The 20,207-nt window shown below is 46.9% G+C and overlaps 1 protein-coding gene across 1 annotated transcript in view; it reads right to left on the minus strand.

The window, feature by feature from the left end:
* Window positions 1–1,936: 1,936 nt before the first annotated feature.
* LIMD1 (LIM domains containing 1) overlaps window positions 1,937–20,207 on the minus strand; it is a 28,505-nt gene continuing 10,234 nt past the window's right edge. Inside the window, exons 2-8 of the mRNA XM_010562073.1 lie at window positions 19,758–19,859; window positions 8,470–8,537; window positions 7,104–7,166; window positions 5,505–5,635; window positions 4,332–4,383; window positions 3,573–3,641; window positions 1,937–2,599 (exon numbers count right to left, since the gene is read on the minus strand). Of these exons, the coding sequence (XP_010560375.1) occupies window positions 2,462–2,599; window positions 3,573–3,641; window positions 4,332–4,383; window positions 5,505–5,635; window positions 7,104–7,166; window positions 8,470–8,537; window positions 19,758–19,859 (623 nt within the window). The 3' untranslated portion in view covers window positions 1,937–2,461. The remainder of the gene's footprint in view (window positions 2,600–3,572; window positions 3,642–4,331; window positions 4,384–5,504; window positions 5,636–7,103; window positions 7,167–8,469; window positions 8,538–19,757; window positions 19,860–20,207) is intronic.

The raw sequence follows: 20,207 nt of genomic DNA on the forward strand, positions 1-20,207 counted from the left end.
CACCCCTGCCCCAGGCCTAGCTGCACTGCAGGACACAAGCTGATGCGATGCTCCGGGGTGAGAGCACTGCAGGATCTGCCCCAGCTGGTTCGTTGCCCCTGATCCATAGTGCCTGGATATAGCACCAGTTACATTTTGTGTCGGCTCCCATCCCTTCACTATCCAGCATTTGGAGGCTAAATTTAAGGCTCTAGGGACCTCACGTATTTGGGGTCAATTCTACCTCCTCTAAAATCACAGGTAAAACTCTCCAAAGATATATATATGCCTCAGAGCCATGTGTACTGCAGTGGGAAAGTCCCCCCCCAAGCCTGGAGCTTTCGGTCACTCACTGAGGGGCTGCATGTCCCCAGGAGAAACAACGCTGCAGAGCCAAGCTACAGCAAAGCTGGAGCTCCGGATGGTTTCCAGCGCAGGACTGACCTCCCGCCACGTACTGCTGTCCCCATCCCGAAGAGCAGCAGCAACAGGCGCAGGCACTGACGGCTGGATGGGGCAGCAGGCTGGATGGTCTGTCGGCCCCATGAAACTCCATGCCAAAACCACCAAGCTCCTGAGGCTTGGGCAGTTTCAGACGTTCACATTTCAGCCAAGGCAGGCTGATACAGATGTGCAGGAGGGTGCTGACAGGCCACTGGTCTCCATTTGTTTTACAGCAGATGCTTGTGCCTCTGTTTAATACTTAGCGCAGCAACTTGCACCACGCAAAATGGAAGCCCGGGGTATTTACTAGCATGGGCAGAGACAAGCAGCTTGCTGCTACCCGGTGCCTGTGCTCGTCCCGATGGGTACACTAGGCAGCCTGACTACATGGTGTGAAGTTCAAGCAGCTGCCTCGCTACATCCCTGCTACTGGAAAAGAGGTTTGGTTGAACCATAGTGAGTTCTCAACATGGGCTTATTTCGGGAGTCCCAGTGCCACTGCTCAACTACTTTGTTGTAGTTTCCTCACTAAAAAGATTTTCAAGAATGTCATTGCAGCCTCTACCAACCAGAACCAAATTTATGTCTTTAGCGTAGATACATGAGGATTTAACTAGTTTTCCCCACAGTATGTTGGAAAGGGTAGCTAAGATCCCCAGCTGCATCTGAGGCTTTAAATTAAGAGCTTTTTCTTAAACAAAACCTTTGTACCTGTACATGAGGGTCTGCACAGCTTTGGTACCTGCAGAACATGCACTGCAGGCACACCTATCATACATGTAACACATACTGGGGGAGCAGATTTCTTTGACTATAAAGCAGGGAGGGGTCAAAAAGAGAAACAATTTGCCTTTCTGCTTTCTCAGCAGAACAGAAAGTAAGGGTCAAACTCTCTAACCCCTTGCTCAGATAAGCTGTTATTGTTCATGGGAGCAAATCTGTTTATACCAACATACTCAGATCTGAGTACAGGTTGTGGAGCTGGGCTCTAAATCCCTGTGTAACAAAGCCTTTGTAACGATCTCAGGTTTGTTCCCAGAGCTCTAAATAAGCACCATTATGAAATGGCTTTGTGCTGGGTAAACACCACAAGAAGGAGTGGCCAGGCTGGGGGCTGAGCTGTGGGGACAAACTGGAAAACTCAGGCAAGTCTCTGCATAGGGAGAGCTTTTTTCCAAAGCGAGCTCTGCAAGCAAGAACGAGGATTGATTTCCCCCGTGTCCACACTTTCAGCATCCCGGCCTTTCCTTTCCAAATATGATCCACTATTCAGACTCTGACACAGCAGGCTGGGCCCTGTGTATCACGCTGACACGCAAACCCGGGCCCCAAGTCATCGCAGTAGCTCAGCCTAGCTTGTTCCAGTTTTTTGTTCTGTTTGAAATGGGATGTCGGCCTCCAGCTGCCAGCCAGCACGCCTGGTTTGTGCTCGAAGAGTTGGTGCTTTTACAGCAGACTTGATTCCGCAGTTCAGGGAATCCAGTTCAGGGAACTGGAAGGTCTGAGTATGCCATTTTGCACAGACCCCTTTCTTTTCTTTTCCTAAAGAATTAATAAAAAGAGAGAGAGAGTCTAAAAACTGGTATTAATAGGTTGATGTCCTTCAGGGAATCTGATGAAATGTGCTTGTCAGGAAACAGTTAGTAGACTGACGGGATGTCCCCAGCAGGCAGGCAGGCCAGCCTCTGGCTTTTTAATTGTGCATGGCACGATCTGAGTTCATAGGCACGACAGCAAATTGTGCTTTCACTGAAGAATCCTCCAAAATGAGCCAAGAGGAATCTCCAGACAGCAGAAAAAGGCACGTAAACCAATCAGTTTAGATAACACGCCACATACTTGGTCAAGTAGACATGGTCTGATACAGCTGGAACTCACAAGCATACAAACTCTGGGAATCCAGCAAAAATCTCTCATATCCTTTTACAGGAACATTGTCGACTGGTGAAAAACATGCACAGGAAATCAACTGAGGGTGGGGAGAGGGAGATCATATAACAAGTCTTCTGTCCTGGCTTTCTGATGTTGGCCACGCTGGCTAGTAGTGGTGCTGGTACGCAGCTGCTGGGGTTGTGCCGTTCTCTATGTGTTTCAGATGACAGGAGTGACAAAGCAAATGTTCATCTAGTGGGTAGCAGCGATGCCCGTCTTCGTCGTTCAGTTCCATCCCACAGTCCTGCAAAGAGAGGCCGTGCAAATTATTAGAGCATGTGTTCATCTTCCAGTGTCAACTGGGGTCTGGCTTCCAGGAAGGTGGTTTTGTGACAAGGATGGAAGACACCCAGCCAAACAGCTCCTTCCCAGTAAGTCCAACATGTGCCACGAGAAGGAAAGCATCTGACATTGGCATTTTGAGGGGCAGCCTTGTACAAATTTGTCTTAAGCAGTTTTACTGAATAAGCTTTATCTCGTGGTGAGGTGCAACCCTATGTATTTTAAATGTGCTCATGTCTCCTTACACTCTCAGGTAGGATTCACCTCTTCACATTACATTAATTGCAGCTGTACTGATGTGAAACCAGCCTGCTGGGTCAGGGCCTCTTTTCACTGCATTATGAGCACAGTGAAAGAAGCCATCTATTTATTTTAATTCACAGCACAGAAGTATGAAGGCTCTCTGGGAAGCCCTGCACGGAGATCAAACAGTGTTTAAGAGCTGGCATCTCTTGGGATTTTTTTTCTGCAGCCATATCCTTCCTCCAGCCCTGATGACACATTCATTTCCCATGAGAGTGACGGTAACTTACACCGCACAGGATCAGTCATCACCTTAGCATTTTTGTACAACCTGACTTGGAAATCGGATACAGTAATGTGATCTGGAGCTCAAGGCTTCTGAAAGGCAGCAATAAACCTTACTAAGTCACCACGTTTCCTTCAGTAACAAATAAACTGCCAAGTTGAGAAGTGGTAATTAACTCTTTGCCCATAACTTCATGGATAGCAAATGAAATTGCTGAGACACATTGCTGCAAAAACTTTTGTCCTCAAACTGGAAATTTCTCAGCCACGGATAGAAAGAGTTGCACAATGCAAAGTTTGAATTGCTCATCTGCTGCCATTGAAAGGGCGGAGATTTATTTGCCTCTTAAAAATAATACTAGTTATCACTATTAAGTGCCCAATCCCTGAGAAAGTTGCTGACCCACCTCGCAGTGATAACATTCCACGTGGTAATCCTTGTCCATGGACACAACCCGAATGGTCTCATCAGAACCCTGTAAGCGTTCAAGCAAAAGAGAAGTGACAAAGGATTACAGCAGGATCAGACACATGCACTCTCTGTAGATTGCCTCCTGCAAGAATGTGAACGTTGAGGAAATGCATTTGGGCTGCTGGTTGGACAGCACAAATAAATCCTGCCACCTGCAGTTATTTTTACAGTAAAGCTTCATCATCAACTGACTGCAGATATCCTCTAAAATGTAACATCAGAAATGTAAAATTCTCTCTGTTTAACAGTCACATCTATCTCCAGTCATGCATTAATGATTTAGTAATTTCAATATATCACATTTCTCAGCATTTTAAATTGGTTTTGCCCAAGATGCATCTCCTGCAAGTATTAAAATGAGTTAGTTCCAGAGGGGTCACACAGAAGTCATTCATGAGTGCCACCAGCATTTACTGACATAGAGGAAAGGTATCCCGAAAATAAAACTAGCAGCAGTGCAGGAGATGAAAAAAACAGCCTGGCCCAGCAAGAATAAGCTTCATTATCGAGCAAAAGGGTCACATCTCAGGAACAGCATTTGAGTTTAGGTCAAAAGGTTGCACTCCAGAGGAAGCGATCATCTCTCCCCATCCGCAAGGACATTGGTCTTGGCACAGGGTCAAGTGCGAAAGAGAGCAAGACCTGAGACATGATGCTCCCTCCCCTGAGGGGATGTGGAATTAAAGGCTCTCACCTCGGAGGGCAGAATGGGAAGTCCACACGCTGCACACTTGGGAGCTAAAACTCTGGAAGAGCAATGAAAAATTGAAGGCAAGTTATAGATCAACATAAAAAGAGAGGCCTGTAAGTTCTTGGTGATAAGATGAAAAGCTGCAGCTGTAAATAACTTATCCACAGGAAAGCTTTGCATCCCGAGATCAAAAATTAATTTTAGCATTGATTGTAAGTAATGCTTGGCACACGTTGCTCAATCAGGCAAAAAGAGACCTTATGTTTTACACTTAGTGCCAGAAAAAAAACCCCAAACCCACTGTAAAATTCTTGGCTGCTACTGAGAGATTTGGAAAAGAGAATGAGGAGAAACTGAGCAGGACTCTCCCCAGAAAAACACATCAAAAGAACTGGCAGCCTCGGGGCAGGAAACCTCAGAGAAAATACCGTGGGACTGTATGGTTCCTTAAGGCCTTGTAACACAACATAACACCATAAATAAATAATTAAATTAAATTGCAAGGAAATATGCATCATTTCAGAACAACGGTGGCACATGGAGGCAACTCTAATCTTGGCACAACACAGAACAATTCCAGGGGCTGCCTGAGCAACACTTAATGCTCTGCCTGCTCAGAAAACGGAGCAAGGAGCAAAGCAAGCCAGGACACTCAAAATGTATGCAGCTCTAGTATTATAACTACCAGCTAAGAGCACAGCCATTTTATTTTACTGTCTAAATGCCAAGTGATTTTTTAAGTGGATTTATCAGTTGTTTAATTTAGAGCTGGGTAACTTTTGCTTTGCAGGTTCAGTGGTGATTCCTTGAAAGTCAAACTCAGCCCTTCAGCTACTCAAAAAGTAACTCACATTGATTTCCACAGGCATTCACAGTCTTACTAGAGTGGACTGATTTCTTACATTACTGAACACTTCATGAGCACTGTTTCTCACTATCTCTGCTTTGCAGAAGGGGCAGCTGAAGCCCAGGAGTTAAGTGACTTACTCAGAGTTACACAGGAGTCAACAGCAGGACAAGAGGAGAGACATCGGGGATTTCTAGGATCTAGCCCCATCCTCAAACTTCTAGCTTTTAACCCTGTTCCTATTTTACTAATCCACACTTCCTAACTAGCTGAAAAGCTAATTAGAGACTTGTTGATTGGAGCATCTCTGCTGTTTATTTTGTCCTTACTTGTGGTAATCCCTGACACAGTAGATTTTGTTTTCAGAGTCTACAGTGAATGGCACACCATCCAGACACTCGTTGCAGACCACGCATCGGAAGCAGCCTGGATGATATGATTTCCCAAGAGCCTGCAGGATCTGCAACGAATGAAGAGACAGGAAAAATGCATGTGAACAGCCAATAAAGGTGAAAATAATAAACACACAGCTTTATGCCAGGCAATGCTGCTTATTCATCAGTGGGCCTGTGTCTTTTTTCAGGCACCTCATCTGAAAAATGTGCTAACAGGGATGGAAAGGGCAGCTGGAATCAGTATATATCACCTGGTTCCAGAGAAATTAATTATTAGCATGGGTAAGATAACAACTTAGAGTCTCAGTCAAGGTATTTAGCATTACAAAACATAGAAGTGACGGAATTTAAAGGAAAGAAAATTTCTGAAGCCAACAGTTAGAGAATACTTAGCAGGATCACAAGGCAAGACGTAGCAGGACAACAAAAGGAAATACATCTTCATAATCTCCATGAGAGGCTGAAACAAATACTATTGCTAGGTTTTCATAATTCCTTAGATATCCAAGAGCTTTGTACTCACTAGCCTGGCTTTCTAACTAACACAGACTATGGAAAATGCGTTGAACTCAACAGCTGCAATTCACCTGCTGGCTTTGGGGCAGCAATTACTACCTGGAATACCATGGTCCATCAGCCAAGCAATCAGACTTCTGAGTATGAAATAGCTTTTCCAATTTTAGTGCTTTCCAGTGTAAGCAGTCAAGCAAAGATAATTAACGATAAGCATTAGAAAATCTTGGGAGGCGTACTGTGAACTGACCACCCAGAAATTCCTAATTTCTTTGCCTCAGCTGTAGTTTTACACCACCAGCTACACAATCATGAATTTGTCTCCCTCTGAATCACCCACAGCTGAATGCTGCCTGGTGCCGGCTAAAGGCCAGCTGAGCCGTGACCCACTCCATGCACATCTTGAATGGATGGATGGTACCTGCTGTAGGCTAACGAGAGCTGCCTGCTTCAGCAGGATGTCCACGCATCTACTGAAGAGTTTGCAAGGACTTGGGCAGATCTGAACTGAGGTCTGGATCACATACTCTGGGTCAAACCTGTTCCCCAGAGCATCAGCACTCACAAAAACCGGCAACAAGACAGTAGCTTCATCCTGAAGGTATGTGGGAAGTCTCAGCGTGACTCCAGGAAAGACAGGCTCAGCAGACCCGCACCGATGCCCCGCAGCCACGGAGCACTGCAGAGCCATGGCACTTCTGAGCAGGAAGCATCGACAGGATTATGAATACACTGCCCAGGGTAAGCCCAAAAGAGGATGAAGGAGCTGAAGGCTCTGCTTTTCAATGTGCACTGAAAACAGGCAGAGCAGTGTCTCTGCACCACACAGAGCAGGGTGCCAGCTTTACTTCCTCGCAAAAATCAACAAAAGGCTTAGTGGATTTTCTTTTTGCTACCAATCTCACACTTGGCACACTACCAGCTGATCACAGACAGTACTGGATATGAATATATTTTGCTTTTGATGCATTCTTCTAAAAAGCTGTGGGATTTTTTTCTCCTAAAGCAATTATCACTTACCATGTCCATTATCAAATGACCACAAATGAAACACCTGTCAGCTGACTGCTGGAAACCAGAATACTGCAAGGACAAAAAAGAATTGGCTTAAAATTTCACAAGGCTAGTCGAGCATAAACAACAATGTATTGTGGGGTGTTATTTGCATGGCTTTTCTCTGTACTCTTTACACAAGCTAAACTTTCCAGTGCCTTTTTTCAGTACATGAAGCTGTGGATGGGTTCCCAGAGGATATTCAATAAAGACACCAGACTTCCAGGGTTCAGAAAGAGTACAAGTTCCTGTAACTTCCAACTTCCTAAATTTAAGTTTAATTGAGTATGTCAGTAAATACCATAAATGCACATGCAAATAAGGCATTTACTAAGACTTACATGCTTATTTGATCACATGGATCTACAAGACAGGAACTTACTTGTGTTTATTATATCACAGTATCTGTATATATAGGCTTGGAAAGCCAAATTCTTCCTTTGGTTACACCGTTATAGGTCTACTGAAGCTTCTTCGAGGTCAGTGGTATTGTCCCAGCTCCCTGTTAGTATAACAATCAAATTTGGCCCAGAGAAACTTTTCTGCTGCTATTGCTGAGATCTAATGGTAAGGAACTGCCTGTCACATCCACAACATGCACCTCAGGCACAACACCCTGTCGAAGGTTTCAGTCCTATCTGAATGGTGGAAATGCAAACAGGAAAAATGAAATATTTTAGATGCATTTAACCAATCTTTCCATTTTCAGCCTGAATAGAATATACTGATAACAGCAAAGAAGATTAATTCGCTTCTCTCTGACAGAAATCACTAGACTTCCCCAATAAGTAGGCAACTATGACTTTTTCAAGTCTCAATGAAGGCTTCATCTATCAGGACTCAGGGACAGAAGGGTATATGGCTTTTTATCTCCACCAGCCAAGGAGAGGACCGTGGGGTTTCTTCATGCTCAGGTACGTTCACACAAAATCCATTGAGGGCAACACAAAGATATCCATTAAGATGCCCAAGCAAACCCAGTTCACTGGAAAGAGAAATTCACTCATTCATTCTTCTGTAGCCATTCATCTTGCTCCTGCCTCCACGGCATGGCCACAGAGACAGGCTTTGAAGGAGCCATCGCAAGAGATCAAGGCTTTGACTAGGTGTTCTACACTGCAAAACCGTGGCCTCTCACTTGGTGACTTCCAGCACCACGTGTGGGCAGCCACCATGGCTGGGGCTGACCCCGGGGTAAACGGTGGAGCAGAAGGGCCAGGCAGGATGCTGGACCAGCGCTGTGCAAAATGCAGGCAAAGCTGACAGGCAGAAAGGCTGCGTGTCTGCCAGGGAGGCTGAGGTGTGCCAGCACAAGGGTCAGCTGTGTGCTTACCAGGAAATCTTCTTCACAGAACACCTTGCCGTTGACAAAGTAAAAGGCTTTTCCTCTCAGCTTTCGACCTGAGGAAAAAAAAACAGGGAGAGAAGAGAAAGGTCAGCAGAGAGCGGGGAGAAAATGTGAGCAAAAACCGGCTGCTGAGAAGCGAACTAGGACATCTGAGCATGGCCGCCGCACAGCTGGAGACGAGCATCCAACCCCAGCATGGGTCTTCTCAGCCTCAAGCCTGACTAACCCCACCTCCTCTTCCACTGGCAGTCACTGATGAACGCCAATAGCTGGATCCAGACAACAGTCCCACCTCCGGGCAGGAGGAGGTAGCTTTGCAAGCCTGGACCACCTCCTGGCAGATTACAACACAAAATAACCTAGCAAGAGTGAGTGAGGGTAGCCTGACTCATGCTGGAAAACACCCCAGGAGAGGAGCAAGGAGGAAAGAAGAAAGGGCATGCAGAGAGTGATCCATACTTGACAGCGTTCCTCAAAATGTCACACCTGTGCTGTTCTGCTAGAAGGTGCCTTCAACCAGCAGCTGCCAGGTAAGCCACTGCAATACCCAACCACCTGGTCTGTCCCCAGCAGAGTGCAATGCCAGAGCGCTCAACACGCTCCTCTGCTCCCTACCAGCACATTTGCTACTGCAGTTGCCAACATGAGTTTGAAACCATTTAAAAAAGAATTATTTTTCTTTTCAAACCAGAATGTTGTAACAGAGTTAAGATGAAACGTTTTTCCAAGAAAGGACTCTACATGTGGGGGAAGATTTATATTTACTGCAGCTTTTGTGTTTATGCCTCACGCTTGCTGTCTGTTTTCAGTTCCACGTAACTAAGGCAATGCATGCTCCTGCTGCCACCACTTTTAAACACCCGGAGAACAGGGCTAGGTTTTATTTGTTTATAAAAAGCTGCTCCTATGTCTTTGCAGCCTTGTTTCCCTATTCACTCAGGGGTTTGAAATGCAGCCTAGAACTGGAGCGGTTCTGCTTGCGCTGCGCAGTCAAGGAGCCCCAGGTGTGTGCCCGGAGGCAGCGCCTGGGGCAGGGGAGCAGCGCTGCCCAGGCACAGCCGGAGCAGGACCTGCTACAGGCTGCTTGCAGGGACCTGCCAGGCATCGCTGGAAGAAAATCAAGCCTCCTGCTTGATATGCTGCACGTGGCAAGTATCGTTAAAAAAAGCGATCATCGGCTGCTGGGTGTATAAATGCGGATGACACAGGGCACTGGTCTGGAGGTCACATCTTGGTGCTTCATGGCATGCGCCTACCTGGCAGCCTTTGATGAATAACCATGCTGGCTGCAAAGCTTTAAGAAAAGGAGGAAGCCGAGTAAAACCACCTCAATAAACTACAATCTTTACTGTCTCCTGAGTACGCCAGAGGGCACTCTCAGACGGGGAAACAACTCCCGCTCCTCCTTGGGAAATGGAGATGCTCCAGTGAAGCTCTAAAGTTTCAGGCAGATCAACATTTCACCAGTAGCCCTTAGTGCCCTGCCCAGGTTTCAGCCAGGAAGGCAGGTGGAGGACGTGGCAGCGTGTTTCTCGAGGAACAAACCCCGGTTTGCACATGCAGCAGCTTCGTGGTGAAGCTGCAGGCGTTGCTCAGCTGCGTGTTTAGCAGGCAGTGTAGGAGCCCGCCGCACGCTGCCCCAGCACGCTCGTCATCCCCTGTTCTCCTCTAATCCCAGCTGGGGACAACTGCATTACCCGGAGGTCAGAGATGAGCCAGGGCACCAGCCCATCCTTGCACCAATGCAGACATCAGACAGGACATGGAAGAAAACCCGACAAACCCAAAAGCATCCCACTCTGATTTCTCTCACCCACCCTGATGCTTTGCCAAGGTTGCTGACACCAAAACAGGACCCAGAACCCAAAAGAAAAAGTATCTGATCTTGGACACGTTAGCTTTGTGGCCCATAACCAAGGGTGCGTATTTGTATGATGACCCCCTCCTGCGTGCCAGCCTGTCTGCAGGTAAGCCCGGCATGCTCGCCAGCAGTTGCAGAGCCCCAATTTCTGAGGAGGGGAAGGAGAGGCATGGGGATACCTGGGATTTGCAGCACCCTTGTCAACAGTGGTCCTAAGCAAGTTAACAACAAGCCTGATGCAGCAAGAAGTACCCCTGACAATCTCCTGCTAATTTAAATACAACATTGGGATTTGGCACTCCTAAAAATGAAAACCAAACAAAAACCATTTAACTTTGATTTTAATTTATGTGGTAGCATGGGGTCCAGTTGAGTGCAATGGGCAGGTGCCCAAGCAACTTTCCACCTGTATGCAATGTCCCTCCTTAAAGACAAGCTGGCAGTGGTGAGGAAAAACATACGCGTGGAGCTATGCAATGAGGAGACACTTCTTTGGACGAAGGCCCTGGCCGGTGCATAAGCAGCCATTCCAGTAGAAGACATGAGGTTTGGATCACTGCCACCACATCATTCTTCCACGGTGACAAAAAAAGCATTTACCGGCCATTCTGCACCCGGTGTATTTTTAACACCATGACATTAGCATTAGGCCAAGATTGATGGCGACAGACCTTCAGAGAAGGTGCCACAGCCGGCACGTTGTGTCTGGGCTTCTGCTGCAAGCTCATTCAGCAGAGGGATAAACCCCTTTATAAAGAATTTATAATTTGGCTGTCGGCATTATGTGGGTCCATGAAGAAGAGGTGCTGACACCAAAAGCACTTTGGCGGGGGGGAGGATGATTTAATTACTTTCTTTAGGGAAGAGGTGGTCATTTTGACTATTTTCAGCTCCTGTCCATGACTCTCTTGAAGCCTCCAGCAGAAAAGGAAAGGTGTAAAGGGAAGTTTGCCAAAACCCACGAGTAATCAGGTGCCCCTGCAGCCACCGCAGGAGTGGTGCACGCAAACAGAGCCGAATTCTTCCTCTGCTGCTCTCAGCCTCTCCCTGCCCGCATCAGGATGGACTTCTCCCAACATCCCTTTGAGGCGAGGAAGCATCTCCTCATCTTACACATGGGAAAGCAAGATGCAGGAAAAGCTCACTTCCCCACGCCATGCTGGGGACCATCCCGGTGGAGCTGGGAAATGCACGTTCTGGCTGCAGCCACACCAGTAAAACAAACAGCGCTGGGACTGCCCCACAGCGCAGAGCAGGACGGCCACAGCTTCTGTTCCTGCGCTGAACTCCCTGCTACAGGACAGGGCCTTAAATTAAACAAGTCCCTCTCAAAAGCGATACTTCTGACTGTGTGCCTGCAGAGGCTGGCACAGGTTTCACTTTAACACAGAGATGCTGTCATACTTTCACCAAAAGGAGAGATTGAGAACTTAAATGGCATATAAGGAATCACACAATGATCACTGCCTACTTTAACATGCATCACTTTAAATATGCATCATGATGACTACAGAGGCAAAATCCTTTGATAAACCCAGGAATATCAATGCGTGGCTTGCCGCTTTCAGGATCAATTGCTCTACTACATGTCTTAAGCTGCTGGCTCCTGACCATATTTCACTTTTACTTCACCCTGAATTTAGCTAATCTCTCACCTGAAAAAATTCAGACAACTAAAATTCTTTGGCATTTCAACCGTACTGTCTTCAGTCATTGTTAGAAGATTTCTTGTTCCTCTCTCTGCCAGGAGGTTTGAGCCCTGAGCTTTTATGTATGGCTCATCCCTAACACATCTGTCTAATCTGTTTAGCTGTGGGACCTTCAGGATGACCTCGAGGTTATTTCAGCACCAATTTCAGAATATTTCAAGCTTAGTCACCAGTGCCTTTGTGCTAAAATAAACACACTTTGCTTAGCAGCTGATAATAGGCATACCATCAGGCTGCACTCCCAGGATGCCAGTGCTTTTGTCCATAATTTTCTGAAACGACAGCTCTCTCCTTTTGAAGTTCATACAGAGAGGGGTTTACCAGGGACTCACAACGGCCAAGGAGGATGCTGGGAGATGCATCATTTGCTTGCTGGGGAGCCGGACCCAACTTTCTCTTTTGAAGTTGCTTTTCCATTACTTATTAAAAGGACAATGGGGTCACAAACCCATGTTCAAAGACAAGATATTGCTCTCAATGCATATAATGGTACAAGGCCAGGTCAGGATCCCATGGCTCTACGGGGACATGTGACCAGGACCCAGCATCGCCGGGGAGGCAGCGTGGACCTCACTTCTCCAGGCACTGCAGAGCTCCCTGTGGTATCTGCACAGCAGATGGGCGAGAATCACTGCAGACTGGCAGCTGCTTCTGGGTCCCTTCCGCGCTGACAGCCCCGGGCCTCTGTCATTACAAAAATCAGTCCTTCTTAGAGCACCACAGCTGTAAGATAAATTTGGACATGCAATTATTAATGGCAGGTTAAATACAAAAGGATTTCAGTTTCTGGATTCACTGGATGTAACCTCCTGACACACCAGCGGGACAGCAGGCTGGAAACACGATCCCTCTAGCTGCTAAGGATTGAAACAAGCTCCTCCTCAGTCCCGGGTGGCTCTGGCTCAAGCTGCAGTCCTTCCCCCAGTTTTCACTTCCACCACATAAAGCCGCGAGGAGGTTCAGATCGAAGAACCTATGCTGGTCCGTCTGGCAGTAAGACGGGCGCAGGCAGAGCCCAGAGACCTTGGCTCTCCCGTACCATTCAGAAGTCCCTGCTGCCCACAGTTCAGCAGTACATGAGACCCACCGGTCCCTGGCCAGCACGTGCATTTTTGGAGCCCTCCATGGATACTTTACTGACAGGCAGTGTGGCGTCCTGCCATGCGTGGCAGACTAGGTCAAGCATCAGAGAGCTCTACTTCATTTCTGCCATCTGTCCCATGTCTGTCGGCCGCCCTTAAAGCTGGATGCAGCACTGAGGCTGACACAGAAGTGTCAATATTTCCAACCCGCTCTTGAACTGGGGCTCCACAAAAGGGTCACTTAGATGCCTGCACATCCTCTAAATCAGGTAAACTCAGACTGCGATCAACTGGCAGACACCCCACGTCAGGCCAAAGTCTTGCTGAAACCATGGGCTGGAGGATAGGATATCTCTTAGAAGAAACTACGCTCGGACGTGTCTCTCAACTGTACCAGCTGTATTGTAAAATTGCCAAAAATGCCCTCTGCGCTCTCACCAAACATTTGAGGCGGTAGAACAAAAACCTCTGAGAAAAAGACCTGATGCCTGGAAGCCAAAAGCATGCTCTGGCACATGTAAGAAAAGGTCAGCCGCCTCTAATGGCAAAGCAACCACAGGCGAAGGCAGAAATGGCTCCTCAGAGGGAAACATTGTGAAACCACAGTAGGCAACACAACTGAGCAACACCTCTCCTTTGCTGATGGCAAACCGTTGCAAGAAGATATTCAAATTTTTTTCTTTTTAGGGAAAACCCCTTAGAAGCTTCAAAATTCAGAGGTAAGATAAAGTTACCCTGGGACAAAGCAGCACTATGATCCAGGGAGTCCCTGCTGAGGGACTGGTCTTCAACCCAGTGCCCAGCCGCGCTCTGCATCGCTCCACGGACGGCTGCCCTGTTCCCCAAAATGCACCAAAACCAGGTGGCTGTCGGAGCTGGCCTCCCACCCCATCACCCACCAACGGTCATCGAAATGCCCGGAGGCTTAGAGGAGGAAGGAGGGGGAGGCAATCTTTGTGTCCTCGGTGAATGTAACTCTGCATCGAAACTATAAGAGAGAGCAATTTTTAAATTTCTCTAGGTAAGGAAGAGACCTCAGTGCTTACTAAGCCACTATTCAGAAAATGACTCTCAGGTACCATTAAAACATTATAAGAAACCCTCTAAAATCTTTACAGCACAATTAATCCTATGCCTGTTCTTAACAAAACCCAGTACTTTGAAGATCACATTATAAAATAAAAAGACTAGAAAGACTGGAAATATATTCCATTAAAGGTTTCAACCTTTTTTCTCACATTGTCCTAATGATTTCAGACTTCCAGCCAGCACTAAAACACATGCAATCAACTCAGACCACTAGCATATTGATAAAGCTCTGACTGCATCCCCTGTTGTGTGAGCTGAACACTTGCAGCTTTCCAGCAGGGATATCTACTGAGGACACCTGGACCATGCCAAAGCCCCTTCAGCTCAGACCCCAAAGCACTACTGCCCTGAAATCTGGCCAGGAGAGGAACAAGTACCGTCATCCTACTGTGAAAGCTGCCCTGGTTTTTCTTGTCTACAGCAAGCACTTCTTGTGCCAAACAGCAGGGATTTCTCAGCAGCGAGCTGAGAGACTAAAGACAAAAAGTCAGCAAGAACAAAGCAGCAATTTGGGCTGGAGCAGAAACACACACTGATGCCTTCCCTGTTTCCCAAACTGTAAAGCCAGGTACATCTGAATCTTTTCTGACATTACTTTTGCTAAAAAAATATATATTATTTACTACATGGACTCTGGCATGATAATTTTATTAAAGGGATGCTGAGGAAGGATTACTGGCAATACTGTGATGATCTGCATGTTTCTCATGCGTCTCAATCCGTGTAGTGGGTTTATATCCCAATTACAGGCAGTAAATTCTGCCTCCACTAGAAAAGCTGGCAGTTTCTACATCTGAAGATAACCATACAGACACATGTGCTGTGGGGAAATTCACTTGGCAAGGCTGGCTGTCCTGCTGTCTGGGATTAAGTCGCACTTGCAGAAAAAGGTGACTTTCTACTAGTAGAGTTACTTAGCGGTGCCAATAAAAACCATGGCCTTGTTGTTCCAGGGGTTATATACCAGTACAGGACATGCTTATTCAACATAACTAGCCCAAAGACACCAAGAGCTGCATTGCTCTAAGTAGCCATGCTTTATAAGCACTGCAGCAAGACTAATTAGCCCAAGCAGAGGGCTATGCTCGCAGACAATACTGCTTCGATAGCTTAGCTACCTCGTTTAGTAAATGACCCTTGATACCTCTAAACACAACTACATTGTGAAATATTAAATAAAAATATATATACCCAGAGGGTGGCAAGAGACAGCCAGCTCGTGTGATTTCAAACTCTGCCACTGGAACAGCAGCCTGCTACCCTTATGCAGACATCAACATTAATCTGAGCTTACAAAAAACAAAAAAAAAGAAAAAGAAAGTAATGCAGTAATGTTGACATGTCAAAGATCGAATTCTGTAACCTGGCAAACATGCAAGGTTTCCACCTCTTTGCAACAAGGGGCCAAAATCTGGTCCTCGTTTTGGTCCTTCTGCTGTAGTTCAACATTGAATGCTCCTTCAAGCCACCTTGCAATCAGTTCTTTCTTTCAGACTTCCTTCCTCGCCTACTGATTTCCTTCAGTCATCTCTGATGCTTCCCTTGCACTTTTTTAGCTTTCAGATTTCCTCTGAGGACCAAGAGGCTCAAGTACAAGGCCCTTATGCTCTAAATTATGCTGCTAGCAGAGCTTAAAAAGGTCTGTTTTCCAGGCAACCTGCAGCAGTCAGATATAAGCCTGGCTGAATCCTAGAGAAAACACTAAAACATCACAATAGGTTAGGGTGGTACTGTCTACTTAAATCTGTATCGTTTATAAGGTCTCCCTACTACCTAAATAATAAGTATCAACACCTGCATCTTTTGTGTTCTGAGGAGGTATAAAGTAGTGATTCAACTTAAATGGTTAATGTGTAACAAACCATTTGATAACTACAACTGTTTGTACAAGAAACTGAAAAAAACCCCCAACCCCAGAAAAAAAAAACCTCAAGACAGAAACGGACACCTTGAGCTTGCAGGAAGTAGCTGTATGAGTTTCGAGGACTTTTTTTTTTTTTAACCTACTTTCATGGCCCTCCTGTAAAGCAAATATAATTTATTATTAATCCTGCAGAAAGGGCCCGAAGTTTTTTCCTCTCCCCCTCTGCAAAAAGCTGCCTTGTTTGTGTCTCTGCCCTGTAACAAACAAGAAGATAAATGAGACATTTATGCCAAAGTAATCATTCTAAATCTGTTGTTTTGACCTCTAAGCCAAATTTTCTGCATTACATGCCAGTGGCTCAGATAAAACAGTATTTTTTTTTTCCTGACAACTGAACCCTGTAACATATGCGCAGCTCTGCTCAACAAATTGCTCTATCATTTATCTTGAACATATGTGTATCAGGAAACAGAGAGTGTAGGAAATTTGGCACTATGAGGTACCACCCCCCTGACCCCCTTAGACCCTCTCAGTTTTCTGTATCTGGGAAACCAATGCACATTTGGACACAAATCCAACTACGAGCAAAATTAGAAATCCTCACTAAAATGAAAACAGCAGGACAGCGGATATAAATATCTGGAGGACAATATGCTTTACCTTAATAGGTAATTTTGTGTATTTTATTTATTGGAGTGGAGATATTCAGCGTTCCACCAGAGCAGAAATTTTAGGATTGAAATTGTGGTTGACCTTGACTTCTCAAAGACAAGTTTGTACTGGATAGTGTTCAAGATGAACTCCACTTGACCTTAAAAGCACTACCTACTTTTTAGCTAGAAATCAGAGTTTCCACATAGACTGCTCAAAGACGTGCTTTCCAGCTAGACAGACAACACCGTCCAGACAAATAGGCATTTTTCTGGCAGATAAAATGGTCTCATCCTATTTACCGCAGCGACCCAGATGACAGAAAGCCTGCAGAGAGGCAACGCGCTCTCTCCGGGCAAACGACAGGGCTGCGTGCCCTTCATCCCCGTAGCAGCGGATGGTCCGGGGGGGTCAGGGAAATGACCTCGGTCTGTGAACGGGGGGATTCCCCTCGGGTACGTTTCCTCCCCGAGCGCAGGGTGGGACGGCACGTACCACCCCAGGCATCAGTTAAACAGCTGCGACGCAAAGAGGCTTCCTGAAAAGTCAGCCAGCTACGCCTTTACCAGCACAAGCAGCCGGGCAGCAAAGCCCCGGAGCAAGCGACTGGTGCACGAAGCCCCTGCGGACCGCAGGGGCGGCAGCGCAGGAAACCACCCCCTGTGCTGGAGGGTTTCTCACCAGCCTTGCTACTCGTAGAGGCGCGTGCCGTGTGAGGGAAACGCCGCTACTGCGGGGGCCGCTCTCCTTCGAGTGCTGGGAATCCCGCGCCACCAGCCCCTCCATCCATCCGCGCCGTCCTGCCGGCCGCCGCCGCGTCCAGCTTCCGTCTTGGTACGGCCGCTGCCCCAGTGGGAAGGACTTGAGCTTTCAGGAGTGACTACTCTCCCGCGCGTAACAAGCCGAATTAGGCTCTCGCTTATACTCCCGTGACTTGCGTTCCCCTTTTTTATCTCGTATGGAAACACAGTGTTTTACGAGCCTTTTTTTTTTTACTTTCCATTTGAAACCCTTTGCCCCAGCACATCTCCTCAGCACACTTCTCAGTTACAGCCTGGGTAAGAGAGAAAATGGGCTTCACTTTGCTAAACTTAGCTTTGTAAGTCTCATCTGACACCCACACCTTTTCATCTTGCATTGGAAATCTTTGGAAAGGGTTGCCTTTTAGAATAAGCAGCAAATAGCTACTCTTTCAGCCTTCACCAACCCACCTCATCAGAAACCTGATTAAGCTATTTTTTAACCAAACACAAACAAAGATAAACGGAAGTAACCGCTGATACCTCTGCAACCGCAAATACTTTTCTAGCGCTCGTCTCCAAATAAAGGTGGTAAAATCCGTTCTAAAAGGGGGATTGAAAGTGTTTCTTTCTAAAGCACCAGTTGCACAGTAGTAATTTTAGAAATTTAAGACAGCTCGAACCTGCTGCTGGATTATTTTTAACAGGAGCTTTGTGTGCAAGGGCAGTTCGGAGGCTGCCCAGCCACGGAGAGCAAGAGCTCCCTGAAGCAAAGCCCTGGCTGCAGCCAGGAATCCTCTCTGCGGGAGAAGAGTTCGAATTAATTTATAAGAGAAGACAAAAGAGTGAGCTGCTGACTTCTGAGCCTTTAGGAAACTGCCACCACGTGCAAACACCACTTTTTCTTTGCCATTTTTCTGTCTTCGGTCAGATGACGGTGAAGTGCTCTACTGAAAACATAGGTGAGGCAAGCAGCTGGTGTCGGACAGCTGGGAAATGAGCAGAGTTCAAGGTTCAGCTATTATTAAAAAGCATACACATCTTTCTATATTTATTCCCACTTTACAGCTCCAAATAAAACACATGCAGTCCTGATGAGTTTACAACTCTAAATACAACACAGGAGAAAAAACCTAAGACTCACCTGGGAAAACCAAACTCACATATACAAAAGCACTAGAAGGATTATTACTGTTTTTTCTGCCACCACATATACAGCTCCATTTCTAAAAATACTCTGCTAGCCCTAGAGTTAAACACAACAAAATAGAAAAACCACTGTCTTACAAACACAGCCACGATTTGAAATCATGTGGCCTGTTCCTCACGCCAGCTCCATCACGGACCTCCTCAAAAAGCCGCTTAGGAGGATCCACATGTTGCAGCATGCTGTATGCGCCAGCAAGCTTCAGATGTGGGTCTGACAAGCGGCAGGGAGCTCAGCAGGGCCAGCTGAACTATTTACCCTGCTTCCTGGGCAGATTTCAGAGGGCTCATCATTGCTGCTCCCAGCCTGATACCTCTGGCACAATACCCAGCTCCCTCCCTGCAATGACCAGAAAGCAAGCTGGCAGAGACATGCCCCTCATCTTGGGGCATCTCTCCATTTCTCCAGAGAAAGAACAAGCAAGATGTGTAACCTGGGTCATTCATGCACTTAGATGCTTTGACCGGAGGTCCCTCAGAAGGGCAAAATCATTTTAGCACATAAAACTAATGCATGCAGTGAAAGCACCGTCACCGGACCGACCGTGCAGCAGCTCCATCTGAAAAGGTGTCTCTGGCACTCACGGAGCCCACTGCCGATGCTCGCGCCCTGCCTGCGTCCTCGGCACGGTGCCGATCCGGCGGCTCTCCCTGCGGTCCGCACACTGAAAGGCCAGAAAGGCTGTAAAGTCTCAGCTGACCAATAAAAAACCCTCTACATGCTAGCTAAGGCATATTCACTGCCACTTTGAAAAAAATACTCTTGTAAGTAAGAAAATGTGGCTGTAACTGAGAGGCAGAGGAATGAAAACAACCGTCCCCCATACCAGAAGGCAGACGGCCGGCACAATCCAAAATATCTTTTCTACATGCCTTGCTAGAATCCATTCAAAAACAAACAGCAACCACCGCCACAAAGACATACAGCTGTGGCAGACTCCAGCTGACAGATAATTCAATAACCACCTCCTTCTTTTCCCTCTTTACACCAGAAAAATGCTAAGCCTGAAGAGTTTGCCCCAGGGCCCTGCACCAGCGGCACTGGTGGCACCGGCGGCAGGAGGTACTCACTGCAGGCTCCGCAGGTGAAGCAGCCGTCGTGGTAGAGGTTGCCCATGGCCTGGCAAGCCTGGTTTGCTCCGTACACCCCCTTGCTGCACTTCACGCAGGTGCCTGGAAGAGAGAGAAGGAGACAGAGGTGAGGAGCAGGACCTGGTGGGACAGCTGGGGTCACTGGCTGGGCAACCACACCTGTAATTCAGCATGGTGGCTTGGCAGCTGAGGACCAGGCGGTTCATTGAAGCCACAAGATGTAGGTGACATCAGCGTCACCCGCCCTGAGACAGGCTGTTAACAGTGGTCACGACGGCCGTCGAACCTCCATGGTGAAAGCCTTTTGCAAAAAAGTAAACTGCACAAGAACAAGAACAGCTGTGTCTGGCTACAGCAACATCTCCTTCATTCTCCCATCCTTCCCCGCAACCGTTATATATGCAGGCAGAAACGCAGCAAGGCTGCCCA

This window comes from Haliaeetus leucocephalus, unplaced genomic scaffold (assembly GCF_000737465.1).
Source record: "Haliaeetus leucocephalus isolate CR32 unplaced genomic scaffold, Haliaeetus_leucocephalus-4.0 Scaffold153, whole genome shotgun sequence".
NCBI classification, from domain to species: domain Eukaryota; kingdom Metazoa; phylum Chordata; class Aves; order Accipitriformes; family Accipitridae; genus Haliaeetus; species Haliaeetus leucocephalus.